The sequence below is a fragment of the Topomyia yanbarensis genome, chromosome 3 (assembly GCF_030247195.1).
Source record: "Topomyia yanbarensis strain Yona2022 chromosome 3, ASM3024719v1, whole genome shotgun sequence".
Classification (NCBI taxonomy): domain Eukaryota; kingdom Metazoa; phylum Arthropoda; class Insecta; order Diptera; family Culicidae; genus Topomyia; species Topomyia yanbarensis.
Genome location: NC_080672.1, coordinates 255959246 through 255981858, shown reverse-complemented (window position 1 = coordinate 255981858; position 22613 = coordinate 255959246). Strand labels below are relative to the sequence as shown.

Genomic DNA, 22613 nt, shown 5'->3' with positions numbered 1-22613 from the left:
TATAGGATAATACAACCGACGTTACAGCCGCTCTAAAGTGCGATCTATGTGCAATGTATTTCGTAACACCGGCCGAGTGGGTTCGTCACGTCCAGAGTACACATACAGAAACGGAACTGGCCATATCCAACAACAGTACTCTTCCCCGACGAGGCGCGAAATCTTCCATTATCGATTCACGACACAGTACGGTTCCGGTGTCGATACCGCAAACGCAGGAGCGAACATGCTCTGTGTGCAACAAAGGCTTTCCTTCCTATGCAAGCATGATTATCCACAAACGAACACACACGGGTATGGATTCTTGTGGTTGAGTGTAAAGGATTTCGGCTCAAGACCGCAATGCTAAATCACTCCCAGGCAGGTAATGTTTCTTTCGCCGTATGAACATACATACATGTTATGTTATGCCATGATGTCGCGTATATACAGCTTCTTGCCAGTAGTAGTTTTAACATTTTGAGATGTTCTACCATAGTTAGATATCCTATCGGTGGTAAAGAACCAATAAAATACAGATTTTTGACTTAATTAGTTTGTCTTTTGTTGATATTTTTCATAGAAACCATTCTGAGAAGTTTATTTGTTTAAATTATGGAATCGAATCCACCCTCTAAATAGACTCAATTAATTTAAAAAAAAACCCAAAGTTTTTCTCGACGACTATTGCCGTTTACGATGGCAGTGCGCCGATATGGTGGAGTGCACTGGTTTCACACTTTCAAGCAGAAGTGTCAATGAAACATACCCAGTAAGCCAATCACTCGTGCCAAAGACGTGATTCCACTTTCTGGACCCTAGATATCAACTTATCAACACATGGGCCATTACTTCCCTTTTGAAGGAAGACGTTACCACGAATTTTTCACTTCAGAAAATCTCAATCACCTCGGCTAGGATTGAACCCTGTTCCATTAGGGTGAGTGACGATCATGCTTACCGCTCAACCATCGGCGCTTCGGAAACTTTTTCGTTGCAATTGAGCGAACGATAATAAAAGTCGCAAGGACAGTACATGCTTCGTAAAACCCGTTTCAAATATATTAGAATATAAAAACCGGATATAAACTTCAAGCATAAAAATCGGACTGGGACATTTCTACATAAGAGTCGGATAAAAAAACCTTCAGTAAAAGAACCGGAAAGAAATATATCCGATTCTTACAAAGTAGCTTTTTTTAACCGACTTTTAATCTTGAACATCAAGATATACGGATGCTCCTACGAGCGATTTATTTATCTTAAAACGATTTTTATACTGGAGGTTCATCCTTGCCGAGTTTTATGGATGAAAACTTTTTAAGCGATTCTTATGCTGAAGAATTTCTGTCCGATTTTTATGCTTGAAGTTTATTTCCGATTTTTATATTTTAATATGTTTGAAACGGGTTTTGCGAAGCATGTTCTATCCTTGCGACTTTTATTTTCGGTCGCTCAATTAAGCAATTCTTCTTTTACTGCGGATGCGAGTTGTGCACTGAAACCTGCTCAGCAAAGGTTTAGATCGAAACGTTCGCTATGATGCGCGAAGCTCCAGTATAGATAGACCGCAACGAAATAACAAAATAATAGCAGAGTAGTAAATCACTTTGGATTTTCACTTAAATCTTTGCTACGCACATTTCGTGTGGATGAATGGAGAACAGTGAGTCTAGTTGCATAAGGTATGCCAACTAGGCTCTTTACAACTATCCAAATCAGTCTTGGATATCACATACATTTTGAGCAACATCAGATGTTGTTTCAAGCTGTTCTCAACAACCCCTATTCGGCAGTTTTCACGCCGCAACCCGCGTTACGGCTGCGGTCGAAGGGGATCAATTAATCTTTAGCGTTTCTGCATTAGAATTGAAACCTTTAGTTTATTCTAGGATTAAAAAATATGTGTAAAATGATATGTCTTTTTTGCTTCAGATAGTTGATATTCGAGTCAGTAAAATCTCCTTGCGCGTCTCATATACGAATACGATTATTTAACTCGATTAGGCACAACGGCGCTTAGAAATGATAAGCAGCCTTTTCGGGTCAGTGTGGTCTGTTCGAGTCGAACCAGACGGACAGTTTACACTGACAAGTGCAACGGTGAGACGGTAGCTGTACAGTTATTGCACATAAGTTGCAGAAAAAGGTTATTGAGACAGTCCGATTGCACACGGATAAATAACAAATAACAATGACAATCTTTGCCACGCACATTTCTTACCGAATTTTCCAGGGCACGGTAGGAGATTATCAGTATCACGACATATTCAATCTCTTAGAGCAATGAGCGCTTTTTGCAACATCAGATGTTGTTTCAAGCTTGCTTCATTTTCAAACTACTACGTTTGCTGATTATTATGTACACTGAACGCAGAAATCATTTAAAATCTATCTGAAAACATACATAGTTATTTTCCATGTAGGTTTTTACATGACTTCTATGTGCAAATCCCATAAACATTTGAAAGATGCTATTGATTAAAATCATTGGAACAATCACATACATTTTATACGAAATGCCAATGAGAGTTATTCGTTTTTGTTACTAGTTTTTACGTGAAATGCTAATGAGGGTTATTGATTACGTTAGTAAAACTCGTGTGATTTTTTAAATAATTTTTAGCTGAATTTATTTTTGTTTTATGGACTACGTAGTTATGATTAACCAATAGAAACATTGTTCCAAAAATTCAATGCCATTACTGCAATGTATCCATACAATTTAATTTTCCTGCATAAAGCTTTGGATGCTACAAAAGTCATGTAAAATTTGTTATTCAGTTATACTCATGCAAGTGCCTTTGTCGCCTGATTAAGAATCCGCAACTCGATGACGTCTGGGTGCCTGATACCTTTTAGCGTAGAAGAAAACATCCCAGAAACGACAAAACTCTTCGTCGGACTCAAGAGTTTGAAGACAGCTTGAAGACAAGTTGACAAACGGCTGTAAAATATTAGTCCGGAGAAACGAATATAATCAGTTGAAGGTTATTTTACAAACCAATTCAAAGCTTACGCTGAATTTTCTCCAGGCATCAACGTACTCAAAAGTGGCCATTCATTGTAATTCTGCTTCAAATTATATTCAAAATAATGGATAGAATACGACTTTCGAAACTTAAATCGGCCAGTGCTCGACCAGATTCCCCAGCTTGAAAACAACTTTACTGTTACTGATTTTTTCATATGTGCAAATCACATAACATTCATCTGATAATACAGATATCCTTTGTTCACATACAATGCATCAATTCGTTAAATGAATGTTATTGATGTGAAATAATAAGTTATATGTGCCACTCCTGTGACTTTCAATGGATACACATAATATTAATTGGATCGCCATCAACGTTGAGCTATGTGATGTTTTTAATAATTTGGTTCAGTGATATGCATTCGTTTCAGTCCCACTGTAATATTCTCTGTGTATTCACAGGGGCTAACCTGTTTGGCATAAAGTCATTTGGCATAACGTCGTTTGGCATAAAGTCGTTTGGCATAATGCCCGTTTGGCATAAGAAAAAATGATAGTAGGTCATTTGGCATAATAGCCATTTGGCATAATGGTCGTTTGGCATAAAATGTACAGGATATTGTATGCTATTGCGGTCGTTTGGCATAATGGTCTTTTGGCATAAAAGTCGTTTGGCATAACGGCCGTTTGGCATAAGAGCCATGTGGCATAAAGTATGAAAATACCCGTTCAAATGTTTATGGCGTTTTGATTCACTGAAATAAGTACGATTCCAAGAACTGCTCATGTTTGAAAGAAGGAATAAACTTCAGTGAGACGAAGAATATTTTTGTGTCATGATTGATTACATAGAAAACTAAAGTAAGTATGGAATTTGTGCATTGAGAATATTTGCATTTAGAACTATGTTGGTCATCTTGCATGAAAGTTAAAAAATTTGTGAAATGTCATGCAACAAAAAATCTGTAATTGTAATCTGCTAATGATAGGCTATTTTAAAACTACAGATCTCATGTCAAATCAATTAGAGGGAACGAGCGAAGAGGAACCATTGTATTAACCATTCAATTTACGAATATTTGGATTGCTACAATTTTTTAACATAACTACTTTTTATACAATATGAAATCTAATTCGAGATATATAGTATCCTGCTTTCCGAATGTTTGTTCTTCTGACGTTTACTTTTGTTTGCTGTCTAAATTGAAAAGAGGGAAAAATCTCGACTAGTTCATATTCACAAGAAGAAAAAAGCTCAAAGCAATAAAATTAAAAGTTAAAAGCAATTTACTACATATATGTAAAAGAAGGCAAAATCTCAGACGCTTTAAGTTATTATCAAAATATTCAGAATAATGTAAACTCTTAGAAATTCATAGTTGCATTTAAAATGAATAAAATCCAAGCAAATTTTCATGTTCAATAGAAAGTGGAAAGCTAAAGCGCAATTGGCTGCCTAGTTTTATTGTATTTCCGGAAAATTCAGGCAATTTGTGGACAGTCGTCCAACTAACGAATTTGATTCATACTATGTTGCGTTTCGGCTTCGCCTCATCAGAAACCGACACTAACACATTGTCGGAATAGATTAGCGCCGGCTTGACGCAAATCCCTTAAAACTAAAACACACTATGTGTTTCAATCAAACGACTGATCAAACGTGATGTCCCGTTCGAGCAGAAGTTCTGTTTATGCCGATGAGACATAAGTGAAGCCGAAACTTGTCTTGGCTTAGCAGGCCTATGCGAAAGCACTATGCTATATTTCACCCTAAGGAGGAAAATTTGGTAAAAACCAAAATTTCTCACTAGGGTGAATTTGATTCGCTAGTTGGACCGAAAATGCATCTGATCAAATCTCTAATTATTGTCAGTTTGATTGGCAAAATGAATTTGACATGAGATTTTGACATTCAGATCCAACTATCGGAGCTCCAAATAAAAAGTGGTCCAGTCAAAAATTGACCAACCAGTGAATCACGACTGTAGTCCATATCGTGCAATGGTAAGTCGGAAAACTGCATACCAGAAAATTACCAATTTTGTATCCTATTATTTCGGTTACATGTTAATCAAATAGACCTGAGAAATTAGGTTTAATGTCTATTATGCCAAATGGCTTTATGCCAAATGACTTTATGCCAAACGACGTTATGCTAAATGACTATGCCAAATGGGCTTCCCCCGTATTCACAAACGTCAGTGTCAGTTGAAATAAAGACGCCAATAAGCAGACCCTACACTAGTTCGTAATGGATCGCAATGTCCTCTTGAAAGCAGGAGTACAAGTGCCCTGTAGCTAAGCATACTTTGTAAATTTTCTTAAATTTTAAACATTTTGTGTTATTTAAGGTGGTTTTCAATCTATTCCCCGAACGATTATATTTTTCGATAGTGCGTGAAAAGAGCTTTCAGCTTCCGTATAGATATTCATACCCAAATGTAATTTTTTAAATCCTTTTTTATAAAATATGCGGTTGGGGTAAGTTGGCGGTAACGCACGCGGGGCAAGTTGGCGGTACTATTTATAGTGCAAAAATAGTCATCATATATTTTTATTTTTGGGATTCACTCCAAAGTAAGAGAAACTTTTTCTTGTGTCTCTCGTCATCCAGGGGACAATTATTTCAGCCAATCGCCTGAAGAATTTCGAAAATTTGCATTTGAATATAGGGTACGTGTCGAATTCAAAATGACGGGGTATTGAAACTGAAATATAATGAAAAATGTCGAATACTATACAGTTTTATTGAAAAGACAATCGGCACATTTCATATGGACCACTTATGTAATTGTATTTCCATTGGATTGCTTATTTTCTGGCAGTCCGCCAACTTACTCCATACATACCGCCAACTTAACCCGAGGTTGGGGTAAGTTGGCGGCTTTTTCGCGTCACATATTTTTGTCTCTAGAAATGAACACAACGTATCAAACATTTTAATGAAATTCAGAGATGTTTCAACAGTCTACCCTTTCATGCAACGTGTTCTATTTTGCAAGATCTACCAAAATCAAAGCGGTAAAAAATTATAACACCGCCCACTAGCCTCGTTCTCCCCTATGCTTATTGAACAGTTTCTACGCGGATTTGAAGCACGAGATATGTGCGATGAAATCATCGCGAAGAACCCAACAACGTTTAAGGCTGCTTATGATGTAGCGTACACGCTGGAAGCAACCAGGAACACGGCACGCTGGAACACCATCAGCGAATGTCGAGGGCACGAACAAGCTTGGATACGAAACTCCAACAATGAAGAATCATCGGAGGAATAACTACAAAGCAACCGTCACCATGACAGAAGATCAAGCAGCTGCAACGGCTGTAGAGGACAACATATGCGGAATCAGTGTCGTTTTTGCTATGCCAGATGTAACAAGTGTAACAAAATGGGTCAAACCTAGGGGCAGATCACTTGTGATGCATTTTTAAAAATCAGCGAAATTAAATGCTTTTATTTCCATCAAAATAGAAATTCATAATGTATTTTGCGTTGCGTGCAATGTTTTTGCGTTGCGTGTAAGACGTCAAAACCCTACAGAAAATCTAGCCCTACATTAAACAAAACGTCGAACCAAGTGGATCAGCGTAGGACGTTTGTTAAACAAACTTTTCTGCGAGGGAGTGCAAAACTGATGCAAAAATGGAAATTAAATGCATTTTTTTCTAATTTGATGCGAATTTGTTATACATTCTTAGAGTGATCTGCCCCTAGGGTCAAACAGCCCAGGTCTGTCGTTCAGCAAGATCGACGTTTCAAAACGGCGCAACTGATCAAGTCGTCAGAGAATCCAGCATCCGAAGTCGACGTGGTACAGACACTCGACCAGGTCTGCGACACAATTGCTCACGGTAAGAAGATGATAAATGTTATAATCGACGGCCAGCATCTGCAGACCTTGATAATGAAGCACCGCCCGTGTGGAATAATTTCAAAGGCAAAACTTAGAGGAATCGAGCCAAATTTTCCGTTGCAATCATCAGATAGACACTTTTCAAGCTACTCTGGCCATCGTATCAGCTGCCTTGGTCGTGTACCAGTCAACGTATCCAGTTGAACCGACAACGAGCAAACTAAATGTAACCCGGGGCTATTCGGACCTACCTAAGCAAATCGTCCTTTTTAAGTGGCTAGATGTGAAGGAATATATCGGTCAAAGGTCCTAATTATTAGTTTGAAACCTCAGCTACATTTTGGTGTCCCTAAAGGTTCATTTGCACCACTCCATGGCAGCGCTAAGGGACGATTTGCAAAACTAAGTTTTTTCATCCTTTCACAATGTCGGGGTAATTCGGACCTCCCTACGGGGCAATTCAGATCGTCATTTCTTTTTATTTTTCCAAAAAGGGAATTATGTTTACCTATGAAATATTTATTGAGAAACCTCTTAAGAAGCAAAAAAATAAATTGCGTCGCAAACACTTAATCTGATTGATCACAGCTGTCGATTGTCTCATTATGCATTTTCTTTGTTGTGGCGTGTGCAATCGTGCGCGTAACCGCAAGCTGCTGAACAGTGGTTGATGGAATAGAGGGTTCGAATAGCCCCGTACGCTCATTTCGCACAAAAGTGGTAAGCGTCTTGAAAATATCTATGTTTTCACTTAAACAGCCTCAAGTTTTCCAAAACACTTACCTGTCTTAATATCCTCTTATGTTGTGCCTGCAAATCCGACCTTCTCTTCGGAGCCATTTGAGCCAATATATTCTGATTCCTGAACCAGATTAACCTCAACCGAAGGTTTCTCCATGTGCACATACCAACGAGCTAACGCATTCTTAACTGTCTCCGAATCAAGAAGTGAGCTGTCAGAACGGCTCGATAAGTATTAAAAAAATCTTTAGTGACGTTCCCGGCAAGCTATTTGGATCTCCAGCAAAAGTATGCTTGAAACCGGGTGCATCTTCAATTTTTACGAAAAGGTGGACTATTCAGAATGGGCTTCGCCGACGCACATCGCGGTGTAGAAGAACATTTGTGTTATTATCTTGTTTCTTAACAACGAAGCAAAGCTGTTGATGTCAATTTGTACGCATTTCATTGTTTGTAGGCCAAGTAATTAATTAATCAGTGTGGAACCCTCCTTAGGATGGTGAAAATAGGCACTTTAACCTATAACCGGTAACTATAAACCTACTGTCAATCCAAGGATGATAATCGATGAGCATCCTATCCCAAAAGTCGAAACAACTCTCTACAAACTAAAAGGAGCCTCTTTGTTTTGTCATCTAGACTTAACCGATACCTACACACATCACAGCGCCGGTGGTTTAGTGATAAGCGTGACCGCCACTCATTCCAGTTGGTTTGTGTTCAATCCCAGCCGAGCTCGTTGAGATTTTTCTGAGGTGAAAAAAAATCTGTTGTCACGTCTTCCTTCGGAAGGGAAGTAAAACCGTTGGTCCCCGGTCCATGAGTTGATGGATCGATATCTAGTCCAGATAGTGAAGTCACCTCTGCGAACTTTTATACTTACTAACAAATATCCTCCTCCCGTGATAGATACTTGTGGAATGGGTAGTAGTACTTCGGTGCCGGTATTGATCAATAAACACTTTAGGATTACCAGGAATTGCACATTGAAAGATGTTTCGCTACTCTTAAGCATAATTATCTACTGATTTGCTGTGCAACTTCAGCTAGTTCAGATCGACAACGGAGTTAGCAGCCAAGCTCAAGCTAGACTTAACCGATGCCTACATGCATCTTCCCATCGATAGCGAGCTCCATTATGTGCTTACACTCAATACTTACGACTCACGGTTTCATTTGCCCCACGAGAGCCGTATACGGTGCAGTGAATACTCCAGCTATTTGGCTACGTCGTATGGAGCATTCATCATCGTTGTCGCAGACAACTTTAACGATGTTCTGTTAACCCTCACAGCGACAATGGATAGGTTGGAGCAAAACGGAGTACGATTTAACCGATCAAAGTACATCTTCGCTGTTTCGTCGTTGGAATGCCTAGGTCACATAATCTCGACCGTCACGGTATCGAAGCAATTTGTGATGCGTCATGACCTGAAACCCCTGAGGAATTGCAGCTTTTCTTGGGTAAGGCAGTGCATTTATTCCGAATCTCTCCTCTAGAGCGCGAAGCATGCGTGATATGTTGGTTACCGAAACGTTTGAGTGTACTTTTGATGCAGACAAGGCGTACCAAGATTTGAAGCAAGCACTGATCTCTCCGCAAGTGTTGGAGCATCATTACCGCTGGTGTTGGCAACAGACGCAAGCAAGACAGAACTCTGAGCGGCACTTTCACATAACCTGACTAATGGAACGAACCAAGCGATAGCATATGCCAGCTGCACGATGTCCAAAACAGAACAAGAGTACCGACAAATCGACAAAGAAGTCCTCGCGATTGTGTGGGGAATGAAAAAGTTTTTTCATTATCTATATGCCCGAAAATTCACTTTGATAACGGATCATAAGCCACTCACGCAGATTTTGTACCCAGAAAAATTCCTTCCAATACTACGCATTAGTCGAATGGCAAACAATGCTGATTATCTGGCTCATTTCAACTTCGATGTCATCTATAAACCAACCAAACTGAACACCAACGCTGATTACTGTTCCCGCATTCCGAGCAGAGCAACACAGTCCGACGTCAGCAGTTTGTCTAGCGAGGAAAGAGACGACGAGGATGCATTCGAACGGTTTGCCCTTCTTCAGTTACAGCAACTGCCACTGCGAGCCGATATTATGACACGCGAAACACGGAAGGATCCGCAGCTCGGGAAAATTGTTCGAGAATTGGAGTTGGGTCGTAACCTTATACAGTTAGGCCACAATGCTCCGGAGGCAAAATATGCGATAGTCACCAATTGCTTGCTATTCGAACATCGAGTGGTTATTCCAGTTGTTCTTCGCCATACAACCCTACATGATTTGCACACAGCCCACTTCGGTGTCGTTAAGCTGAAAGGACTGGCGCGATTTATTGGCCAGCAATTGACGCGGACATAGAACAAATAGCAAAGTCAGCAAAGTCATGTATAGTGCGCGTGTTTTGAACCGGCCGGCAGCACCAAAGTTTAGTATTCACCAAACGGGCCGTGGGAACGAATGCACATCGATTATGCTGGTCCCGTTACAGGTGTACTGTCACTAATAATCGTCGATGCATTCAGTAAATGGTGCGAAGTTAAAACCACTGTCTACAACAACAACTGCCACTATCAAGCTTCTCGACAGGCTCTTCTCGGCTTATGGGGCACCTGTAACAATAGTGTCGGACAACTGACCACAGTTTATCTCCACGGAACTTAAAACTTTCCTGCTGCAGAGCGGGGTGAAGTATCACAAGTTGCTAGCTCCTTATCATCCCGCAACTAATGGCCAGGCCGAGCGTTATGTACAGATGGTTAAAAATGCGTTGAAGGCAATGGGAACAACTATTAAAAACTTGTAGAGCAATCTCAACGTTTTCCTACAACAGTACCGAAAGCGCCACACACTGAATCACCAGCGAAATTGTTTCTTGGCCGAAATATCCAAACTTGAGTGGACCTCGTGCGTCCGCAGAATGCCAATACAAATATCATCGAGAAGCAGCAACCTTTGCCCCACTCGTCCAGCAATTTTAGCTGAGTCGATGAGCCGAATGGAAGACAATGGGCCGATCGTTGTAGCAAATAACCATCGCTGTCTGGATGCAGTCAAATATTCTAACTGTTAATGTTTTATGATTCTTAGGCCGCTTACAGAGTGGCGGCTAGAAACTGAGTAGGGGCTGATACTGGCAGTAGGATGCGAGAAACCTGCTTGCAGTATATCAAATGGAGTCTATTAGAGAAAAACCAGGTAGTCGGCGCAGATCCGCTCGGCTTTCACTCTGACATCATCCCTTTGGTTTACAGCAAGCAGGTTTCTCGCATTATAATGTCAGTTCCAGCCCCAGCTCAGTTTCTCGCCGCCACTCTGTAGGCACTCTTACAAAGACACAGCTGTAACTTTAATCCCAGCACTTATGAGATCTCCCCTACACTTCTCAGGAAGGTTTGCGACCGCGAACTGTTGTCAAGAAACACTTTTTTGACCTTCTAATAAAAACCCAGAGGTTACGCGTGGTTCTACCGTCAACCTGCTCAATATATTGAATATCTTCGATTCGATATAACATCTAACGACTAGGATCAATCAAAGATGTTTTTCGGACGGTTTTTTTTTTCTGATCGCAGCACTCGAACAAAAATGTGTTGCCCAAACTCACTGGTGAATTGTCAAACAAACGTCTTTGAAATATTTAATTCAGAAGAGTGCCATAGTAAAAAGCAACAAATAAAAAAATGAACAATTCCGCCAGTTTTCGACCGATGATCAAAATGTCGTTGGACGAGGAATTGTATGTTCTATCGTATTATCATTAGACCTAGGACTTTGGAAAAATGTTGAGCCATTTGCATATTTTGATTTTATTTTAAGGTGCCCCGATACTGAAGCTAAATTTACCTATTGAACATATTGCGCATTATTGACAGTAGTAATATTATAGCAAATGATTTCAACCGACTAATAAGGCACTTTTTTACTTTATTACATTCTTTTGTAACAATGTACAACTGATTACATGAAACAATCAATAAAAAATATGTTGCTAGCAACAGCTTTAAATATAGTACTTTTTACCAGACACAAGTGCAATTGGATGAGAGCTGCAAATTTTCAACAGTTTGTTTTGAACTTGAATGGAGAAAAAATCTCAAATCATGCCCTACTATGTTCAATTCGCACTTGTTCGTTTCCATTATTCATTCAAACAGCCGACCTGCTTAATCATTTTCCATTCATTTTCAATTTCATTGACCCTGTGAATATCTCTTTACTGCACTGAGCGGAATTGCTACATCCATATTATATGACATTCATATAATTCAGCGCTATTGGAGTTTCCAATGATTGCTATATTAGACTCTCAATGGCATATCAAACTTATATGGTTATCATGTTAAAAGTTGCATTCCTCTCAAATTCAATTCTATTAGATTTCCATATAACATTTAAATTCCAGTGTCAGACCCAAATCTATCAGCGCACTTTATAATAACTATCTGATAACTATCATATTAAAAACATTAGGCGATCCTATGAAATGCATGTGAGTTGTGACACTTTGTTAAATATATATGGAATGTTTAATGTGTTAAAGCATATGATGGTTTATTAAATCTATAAGAAATGTTACTTATTAAGATAGCTTTTTCCACGTAACAATTATATGAATCTCCAATGATTGTTTTCGGATGTGTTCCGAAATAATGCAGTCATTATCTGCACTGTAATGAAACAACTGCAATCTAAATAAACAAAAAACCTTAAATATTTAATAATTCAGAACATATTTGTACATATGTTACGTTTGGTTGAAGAAAATTTTTGCAGTTTTATCGACGCTCCAAAGCTTTCGCATGCGATAGCATGAAACGCGTGCGAATAATTATAACATTAGAACCGTCCACGGAGAAAGAAACCAAAACATTATTTTCATTAATAATAATACCAAAGTCCATAAACGAAAATTATGCTTGTATTACGCAACCTTAAAATGGGTATATCGACAAATGTTCAGAGATACTAAAAGGTTTTCATTATATTATATTATTTTTGGAATGTCGTATTTCGAAGAAGAAATGAATAATAATAGGGAAAAGATCAGTTGACAAACAATACTTGAGTTTCAGTTCGATATATTTGTTAGGAAAGCTTACTTTCTTACTACATAGTTCATTCCAAATTTCTGAATTTCGCTATAGATGCCGGCAATGGAAAATATTAAAAGATTCTTTGTTTCATGATTGGACCCTGATAAGGGCTAATATAAACAAGATAATAATTCGATCCCCCACCCCCAAACTTTCAGAATATGTAAATTTTCGTTGTTAACTAACACGACACAAACAAATGATTCTACTACAGCATTCTTTATTGATCAACGCTGAACACACAAGTTATGCTCTACGAACCATATCCATATTCCATCAAATAACAGCATGGAAAGAGTACCGACCCAGTCAAGCCATTCGGAATTTGATTCGGAATCCTGAATGGAGTCAGTATGGATTCCAAATTGGGTTAAAAAAAAATTTGGATTAAGTTTTTATATTCACTTCTAACGCAATTTTCTTTGATTTAATAAGAAATCAACATTGTTTTAACTCAAGGACCATTTTAATTAAAAAACAAATCAGTTGAAATAAAAATTTATTTTGCTTGGTGTCTCAATGTAGAGTAAAGTAATTAGGATTGAAAATATTCGTACACCATATATCACAGCCTGACGACACTAAGTACACGGACGTAGCGAAGGTTCGGGCCAGCGGATCACTCTTAATTGTTACATACATGCCCAAGAAGCTACTAAACAGGTCGTTGACAGTAGAGCGATATTCCTTGCTTGCAAACAGTACAGCAACTGGCGCTTCAAGAGTCGAGAACTGGCAGAGAAGTCGATCAGTTGGGTTAACACCGACATCTATAGCGGATCCTCGTCCGAGCGCTGCTGGGTGAGGGTTGCAATTACACATAATCAACATTTCCTGGATTCGTTTGGACATTTATCGCTGGCTGTCTAGAGACTTGAACGTAACGCAGGCAGTGTGAGTTCCAAGTCGGCGATATAGGTATCTTTCGTCCATACTTACCGAACGCGAGTGGACACTCCGACTACGGTGGCTACTGAGTGATGCTACCTGTTGATCATAATTGGCCCCTTGAGCAAATACCTGAAATTTGAACAAATTTTATCGGACCACACTGTCCATTCAACCCTTCCGATATTTGATTCACAATTCCGGCCGACTTTTGCGGAAATGATCCAGGATACCGAATGGGTAAAACTTATGCTGAATTGTACTCACATTTTCCTTAGGCTCGCGATCTTCTCGATGAAAAAGGTTTCAGGTTCTAAAAAATCCGACGCGTTCTTTTTCCTAACTGAGAAGAAAGCGAAATCTTCGAAAATGATATTTCTTTTTAGCATGAATTCACATTTCGGACTCTTCCATAATAATTTAGATAAAACAGTAGGAAAAAACCTTGTCAAACACCAAAAAGGCATAATACCAAATCAGACAAACTAATAGAATCAATAAAAATATTACAATTGCATATTTAAATCTAATTTGAAAATGTCCACAGGTTCCTTCTTTCTATCATTGAAATATGAAACGTTTTCGGTGATAGGTATATCCAAAACTGTGGATTCTGTTTAATTTTAAACAATTACGGCCAATTTCTTCACTTGGATGAAAACCGGTTTTCGTTGAAAACCGATTTTCGGATAATTGGCTACCAGCACCCCAAAAACTGGTTTTCAGTGAAAACTGGTTTTCATCCAGTGAAGAAATTGGCCATTAGAGTAGAACTAATGATATTGAAACTTAATAGACTACCCAAGCATTGTAATTGTTGCATCAAATCAAACAAATGTAGAGAAGCCTGGCAGTGCAGGAGGCAAATACATTAACAGGGTCCAAAATGTATAGGGTCCAAAGTGTATAGGGTCCAAACTAGGTTGGTGTCCATTACTATTTTTTTTTCTTTTTTTTAATAGCCCGCCTCTTACCCCCACACCAAAAAGCTCACAAACGGAGCCCCCTGGTAGTGGACACATCAGTTCTCAGCGTACAAAAAAAAGGTCAGCACAACAAAACAAAGTTACGAATCGCGGAAACGCTGAGAACAAAAAAAAAACAATACGAGACCGACAAAACACAAAATTTGACAAGAAGCTACGGCGAGTACCCAGCGGAAAAGAATCCTTTTAAGGGTCCCATCGTAGCTTTGCAGGAAGCTCATAATAATTTAAATTTATTTATTACTTATTGCTATAAAAAATGCATTTATCAATTGTTTTTATTTAAAAAATGTTAACCAATTATAGCTAAAGTAATAAGCTCGATTGGTGGTGAACGAAGTTTATATTAAAAATTCTCCTATTTTATTTTTTAAAATTAGTTTCAATTTTGCTTGGAAACGAGTGCGACATGTTATTTGCTTTAAATCCGTAGGAAGCTGGTTGAATAACTTAGGTCCGATGAAAGAAATGCGTCTTTGACCAAGGTTCGTGGATACTCTGGAGTATAATAAATGATTGGCTTGTCTGGTGCTGTGAGCTCGAATTCCTGTCGTAAATTCTAGATTATTATGAGCAATAGTATTATGCAAAGCATTGTGGATGTACATAATTGTTTGGTAGTTAGTCAACCCAAGCAAAGGTAAAATGTTATGGGCATTATTATTGTATAACAAAATAGTAGGGTACATAAATGGTTTTTTATAAATAATTTTAAGACATCTGTTTTGAAGCGTTTGTAGCTTTTTCAGATTCGAAATACTGGCACGGCCCCACACAGATACAAGGTAGTTCAGCAATGAGTGGATGTGCGCATAATAAAATTTTAGAAGTACATGCTGGGGAACAAAAGAGCATACTTTACGCATAGCCCCACATAACGATGCAACTTTTCTCTCTATAGATGTTATATGCTCAATCCAGGAGAGTGTGGGGTCTAAGTGAAGTCCTAAATATTTGAAGCAGTTAGTTTCCTGAATTACAGACTGTCCCATTCTTGGGTCTGGATGCACGCCTATAGCTCTTCTAGATGAACGAAACAGCATATATTTAGTTTTTGATAGGTTCAAGGAAAGAAGGTTTTCGTTGAAATACGTCGTTAGTGTTTTTAAATCCGATTCAATGTCGCGTACAATATCCAGGCAGTTGTTATTCGGGTAGAACAACGCGGTGTCATCCGCGAATAGACGAGGAGTCCCTTTTAACCCGAGTCTACCTAGGTCATTGATATACAATAAAAATAACAGTGGCCCAATATTACTGCCTTGGGGCACTCCTATTTCTATTGGTCTATAAGAGCTACACGAGTCTCCAATAGATACGAATTGGTTCCTATGCGACAGATAGCTACGAATAATATGATTTGCTAATCCCCTGATACCATAGCATTCTAACTTCTTAAGCAGGATTGAGTGATCCAGAGTATCGAATGCTTTTTTTAGGTCCAGAAAAAGGGCACCAACAATTCTTTTGCTATCAATTTGACTAATGATGGAGTCAATTAGTTCGGTCATTGCAATTAAAGTGCTGCAGCCCTGTCTGAACCCATACTGGTAGTTGTAAATTATGTTGTGTTTGTTCAAAAACTCGAGTAGTCGAGTGATGAGCAATTTCTCAAGAATTTTATTGAAAACGCACAATGTTGAAATTGTTCTATAGTTGGAAAGTTGGTTAGGATCACCAGCTTTGAAAATTGGAATTACTCGGGCTATTTTTAAACAGTCTGGGTACCTGCCGGTTTGAATTATTAAATTAAAAGCTTTGGTTAGGATATTTGCAAAAGTGGTACAGTTACTCTTAAGAACACTAGCGGGGATCTTATCAGGACCACAACTGTTATTTTTTTCGAGGCCTTTAATCAAAAGGATCACTTCGTTTATGGTTGCAGGACGCAAGAAGATTGTTTCTTGGACGTGTTGTATATTTGTAATAGGATTTGAGTTGGGACTCGTGGGAATATTGTCAGACAAATTTTTGCCAATACTAGAGAAATATTCGTTGAAAACATTACATACTTCTTTAGTCTCAGTGACTCTGATATCATTGGAAATCAGGCTGATGGGAACATCCGACTTTGAACGACCAAAAATGGTATTAATATTTTTCCAAAGTTTTGAACGAGTTGTATTGGATAGAAGGTTTTCAAAGTAGGCCTTTTTGCACCGCTTTTTCATTACATTAACTTTTTTAGTTATGTGTTTCAGAAGAGCTTTGAGGTTTTCATCATTGGGGTTATTTTTTACTCGTTTCAGATAATTACTTTTGATTTTAATCAGTGTCAACAAATCGAAATTGATCCAGGGGCAAAAAACGCCTTTACATTTAAAAGTTTTGGAGACCGTTCTAGTGTTTTCCGCAAGTAAAGAATTGTAGGTTGTGATGATATTTGTAAGACATACATCTACATCATCAATCAACTCGATGTTTTCTATGAAATTTTGGAAGTCGTTATTGAGTTTTTCATGATTGATTATTGATTTCGTCAAATTAACGGGTTCTCTTTTTACTGCAAGTTTATATGAAGATATAATTTGAACGTGATCACTAACTATGGTGTAAACCGTGTCGTTTCGTATTGAAAGCATCAAAAATAGTGCGAACTGCTCATTTAACCCCATATTCTGCATTCCTAATTTGCCTTGTTCCCTCATATTTTTACACCATTTAGAGGAATTTCCTGCGGTGAATACTAAAATAAAGTGCTTCGCTTTGGCCATTTCAGAAGGATCCGCCTGACTTTCTTCTGAATATTTGATTAGCAAGAAAAGCTCAAAATCCTGAGCACAATTCTGAAAGGGTTAGAAAGATTACGTCAAAATAAAGAACAAAAAATTCCCCAGAATTCTGAACAGGGTTTTCATTAGAATATTTGACAGAATTTCACTATAGAAACAAAAGCACGATTCCATCAAAATTCTGAGCAAATCATAATATTTATTGTCTCCAACAGCACTCTAAGAAGCTTTTCTTCATAAAATACTACCAGAATCGATCGGAATTCTCAGCAGCATATCATCCGAAACTTGAGTAAGATTCTAATAGAATTTTGAACGAGTTCCGAACAAGTAAATACTTACGGCTAACCCTAGAACGGTTTTGTGGGTTACATTTGTACGCAAGAGCTATTTACAATCTCTGTTATTCCGTTACGGTTTAACTACAAGTAATCTTTATCAAAAATCAATTTGATTATTAAATTTTTATAAAAGCTGGTACAATATATTTCTTTCACTTGATCAACAGTACCCACTTAAAGTTTGTCAAACCACGTAATCATTGTACGTACCTGTATTTACTAGTGATTTTTCCTGTGGCATTAGCCAGAGAACTGCTCCCACAACGGAGAAAAAAGTTGTTAAAAAAGTAGTTTGTTTTAAAGAGCAACAAATCTTCAAAATTTCTCGTTTTTTTCCAAAAGCTTGCGTCTGATTTCAAGTTATGAGCTACTCAAACTTAAGAGTTGCTCTTGGTCAGCCATTTCGTTTTTTTTTCTTGTCAGACTTCATTCCCCAAACCAGTAGCAATGAGATAACTAATATCATTAGCTAGTCATATAACTTGAATATGCTATTCTAATTTTATTCATATTGACTGCGCAAGATTCAAACCTATTTGATATCACTGAGTTTTAACATGAACTTTTAGTAACATTCATATGGGTTCATATAAATTTTACATAACTAAGCGAGTTGCGATCTATATGAGAAATCTAATGAATACAAAAGACATTTTCATTTCAGTGTGGGGTATTGACTAGGCATTTCAAGTAAAACTACTCTGAACGTAGTTCTTACTCTCCATGTAAGCTTGAAAACGCAAAACATGTTGGCATTTAACCTAAACTGGTCTCTACAGAGCAGATGATAGCTTTTTTTGGTGAATGAAAAAGCATCAATTTGAAATGAAGACGTACGATTCAGTTATGAAAATCCTGCCAACTTGAAAGTGAATGATTGAGGGAGGCTTTGAATTTGAATCATGGTTGGGTTTGATTGAACTGAAAGTTGGCATTTGAAAATGAAAATTTGCACCACTGAATTGGATACTACGGCAACTGCATCATTACATTCAGGCGACCCCTTGAAGCTCTAAGACAATTTCGCCTAAATTTCAGAACGTCATATCCTCAGTGCAGTGCGCGTCTTCCGGACTAGGTTGTATCTTGGTAGTGCCAATTCACACTAAATTCGAATATCACACAATTGTTCACACTCTTTCAACGTGCGGTAATAGTGCACATTCACGTCCAATCGTCTGTGTACCTTCAGCGTGTTTGTTTTATGGGTTATACCAAATGATAAGTACCCCGAACACTTCCAGATGATTCGACGTAAACGTCAAATTTTGAAGAGAGCGCATGTTCTATGACAGTCCAATTTGGTGTGAAACGCGCAAGAACCGATAAAAAACTTCTTGCCAAGAATAGGGTATTCTAGCCTAAGCATAGCGGTCTTGTCCCATCTATCTCGAACCCATACACCGGTGATCGTGGCGTAATAAAATTATTTCGATTCTAGGCGAACGGCCATTCTATTGTGAAATTTGTCATAAAGGCTTCAATGTGAAGTCTAATCTTCTGCGGCACATGCGAACTTTGCACAACCAACAGGACAGCCAATCACCGACGCAGTGCGACCCGGAGAGCCACAGTAGTTCCGACGATTAAAGATAGATGCTCTAGGTATAGTGTATGTTTAATGTTTTACCTCGATTTAAGAGTATGGTGTAATATAATATTTTGTAATTAGGTTAGGATTATGAGATATTGTTTGACTGGTATTTAAGAACAAAAATGTGAAACTAGTACATAACATCATACGTTCTTTCGAATTCGTTTATTGAACGCGATTGTCACAGCAAAAAAAAATCAGTTCACTCAGTTATATGTTCAAATACTTCAAATTAACAAAAATACACCGGACGTGTAAGGTTTTGATACTAGTTTGAAACTTCATTATACTGAGGAAATTGTATCGAAAAAAATCAAAAGGGCATATGATATTATTTATCATTTTTCACATGTGCATCCAAATATGTATTTAATTTTCTGTACAGATCTAAAAGATATACAATTGGCTAAGCTTTGGAAACCAAACGATTATATGGTCAAATTAGAATTTTTATATTTATTTTTCTATTGCCCTGTAAGTAACGCTTCCCATATTCAACTATTTGCTGTTCTAGTGTTAAGCTAAATGATAATTTTTTCTCAGCTATTCGCAATGGTAGAAGTAGGAACTTTGCAGGATTGGTGATAGAAAGAGGGAACTATAATTCTTTTCTTTCAATTAGTGCTCTGTGAAAATGAGTTAAATTACGAGAATATCAAACATTTTTTCAAGGAAAGTCGCAACGTGTTTTATTTAAATATTTATCCGAATACCATATAAAACGCTGATTTCTTTGTAGTATTTAGAACTAATGAAGGCAGTAGTCAGATAAATCAGTTGTCCTTCACGACTAGCTTGAAAAACTCGCTCACTACTTCATTGTTATTGATATCAAGCTACACGTTGTTTTTTCACATTGGTCCTGTAAATAACGGTTTGGGTTAGTCTTTTCTACAGATTCATTTAATAATATAGATAGATATTTGATTATAATTTGTGAAAATTGTATTCATAGAAATGAAACTAACCAACATGCATTACAACGTGGCATATTATCTGTTTTAGATCTGCATATAAAAAACCGTTAAGCACTATATGTTGATGTAATGCTGATATAATGCCAGAAAACATGAAATATTGTGCTATTACTGATATTGACAGCCCGTTTTCTGCATTGCTAAAGCTATTATATAGAATGTACACACTTAGTTGAGCTCGGCAATTTCCCGCACAGCCGAGTAATCAGTAAATGTTTTTACTGATATCTCAGAAAACTGTCATTAGTTTCCTGATTTTCAGCGAAGTATTTCCCGAGTTTCAGCAAACAATTGCGGCTTTTACTGAGATTTCTGCGAAAAATCACGTTAAAAAATTACGTTTGGTTGAAGAAAATTTTTGCAGTTTTATCGACGCTCCAAAGCTTTCGCATGCGATAGCATGAAACGCGTGCGAATAATTATAACATTAGAACCGTCCACGGAGAAAGAAACCAAAACATTATTTTCATTAATAATAATACCAAAGTCCATAAACGAAAATTATGCTTGTATTACGCAACCTTAAAATGGGTATATCGACAAATGTTCAGAGATACTAAAAGGTTTTCATTATATTATATTATTTTTGGAATGTCGTATTTCGAAGAAGAAATGAATAATAATAGGGAAAAGATCAGTTGACAAACAATACTTGAGTTTCAGTTCGATATATTTGTTAGGAAAGCTTACTTTCTTACTACATAGTTCATTCCAAATTTCTGAATTTCGCTATAGATGCCGGCAATGGAAAATATTAAAAGATTCTTTGTTTCATTATTGGACCCTGATAAGGGCTAATATAAACAAGATAATAATTCGATCCCCCACCCCCAAACTTTCAGAATATGTAAATTTTCGTTGTTAACTAACACGACACAAACAAATGATTCTACTACAGCATTCTTTATTGATCAACGCTGAACACACAAGTTATGCTCTACGAACCATATCCATATTCCATCAAATAACAGCATGGAAAGAGTACCGACCCAGTCAAGCCATTCGGAATTTGATTCGGAATCCTGAATGGAGTCAGTATGGATTCCAAATTGGGTTAAAAAAAAATTTGGATTAAGTTTTTATATTCACTTCTAACGCAATTTTCTTTGATTTAATAAGAAATCAACATTGTTTTAACTCAAGGACCATTTTAATTAAAAAACAAATCAGTTGAAATAAAAATTTATTTTGCTTGGTGTCTCAATGTAGAGTAAAGTAATTAGGATTGAAAATATTCGTACACCATATATCACAGCCTGACGACACTAAGTACACGGACGTAGCGAAGGTTCGGGCCAGCGGATCACTCTTAATTGTTACATACATGCCCAAGAAGCTACTAAACAGGTCGTTGACAGTAGAGCGATATTCCTTGCTTGCAAACAGTACAGCAACTGGCGCTTCAAGAGTCGAGAACTGGCAGAGAAGTCGATCAGTTGGGTTAACACCGACATCTATAGCGGATCCTCGTCCGAGCGCTGCTGGGTGAGGGTTGCAATTACACATAATCAACATTTCCTGGATTCGTTTGGACATTTATCGCTGGCTGTCTAGAGACTTGAACGTAACGCAGGCAGTGTGAGTTCCAAGTTGGCGATATAGGTATCTTTCGTCCATACTTACCGAACGCGAGTGGACACTCCGACTACGGTGGCTACTGAGTGATGCTACCTGTTGATCATAATTGGCCCCTTGAGCAAATACCTGAAATTTGAACAAATTTTATCGGACCACACTGTCCATTCAACCCTTCCGATATTTGATTCACAATTCCGGCCGACTTTTGCGGAAATGATCCAGGATACCGAATGGGTAAAACTTATGCTGAATTGTACTCACATTTTCCTTAGGCTCGCGATCTTCTCGATGAAAAAGGTTTCAGGTTCTAAAAAATCCGACGCGTTCTTTTTCCTAACTGAGAAGAAAGCGAAATCTTCGAAAATGATATTTCTTTTTAGCATGAATTTTTCACATTTCGGACTCTTCCATAATAATTTAGATAAAACAGTAGGAAAAAACCTTGTCAAACACCAAAAAGGCATAATACCAAATCAGACAAACTAATAGAATCAATAAAAATATTACAATTGCATATTTAAATCTAATTTGAAAATGTCCACAGGTTCCTTCTTTCTATCATTGAAATATGAAACGTTTTCGGTGATAGGTATATCCAAAACTGTGGATTCTGTTTAATTTTAAACAATTACGGCCAATTTCTTCACTTGGATGAAAACCGGTTTTCGTTGAAAACCGATTTTCGGATAATTGGCTACCAGCACCCCAAAAACTGGTTTTCAGTGAAAACTGGTTTTCATCCAGTGAAGAAATTGGCCATTAGAGTAGAACTAATGATATTGAAACTTAATAGACTACCCAAGCATTGTAATTGTTGCATCAAATCAAACAAATGTAGAGAAG

At 37.7% G+C, this 22613-nt stretch overlaps 1 protein-coding gene across 4 annotated transcripts in view; it reads left to right on the top strand.

The window, feature by feature from the left end:
• The window catches only part of LOC131694059 (myoneurin), a 31418-nt gene extending 11527 nt beyond the window's left edge, over window positions 1-19891 (top strand). For 3 of the 4 annotated variants that reach the window (XM_058982423.1, XM_058982422.1, XM_058982421.1), the window contains 2 exons: window positions 6-294; window positions 19063-19891. In XM_058982423.1, coding sequence (XP_058838406.1) covers window positions 6-294; window positions 19063-19211 — 438 coding nt within the window. In that variant the 3' untranslated portion in view covers window positions 19212-19891. Of the gene's footprint in view, window positions 1-5; window positions 365-19062 lie in introns of all 4 variants that reach the window. The other variant, XR_009306390.1, reaches the window with a different exon arrangement.
• The last annotated feature ends 2722 nt before the right edge of the window (window positions 19892-22613 follow it).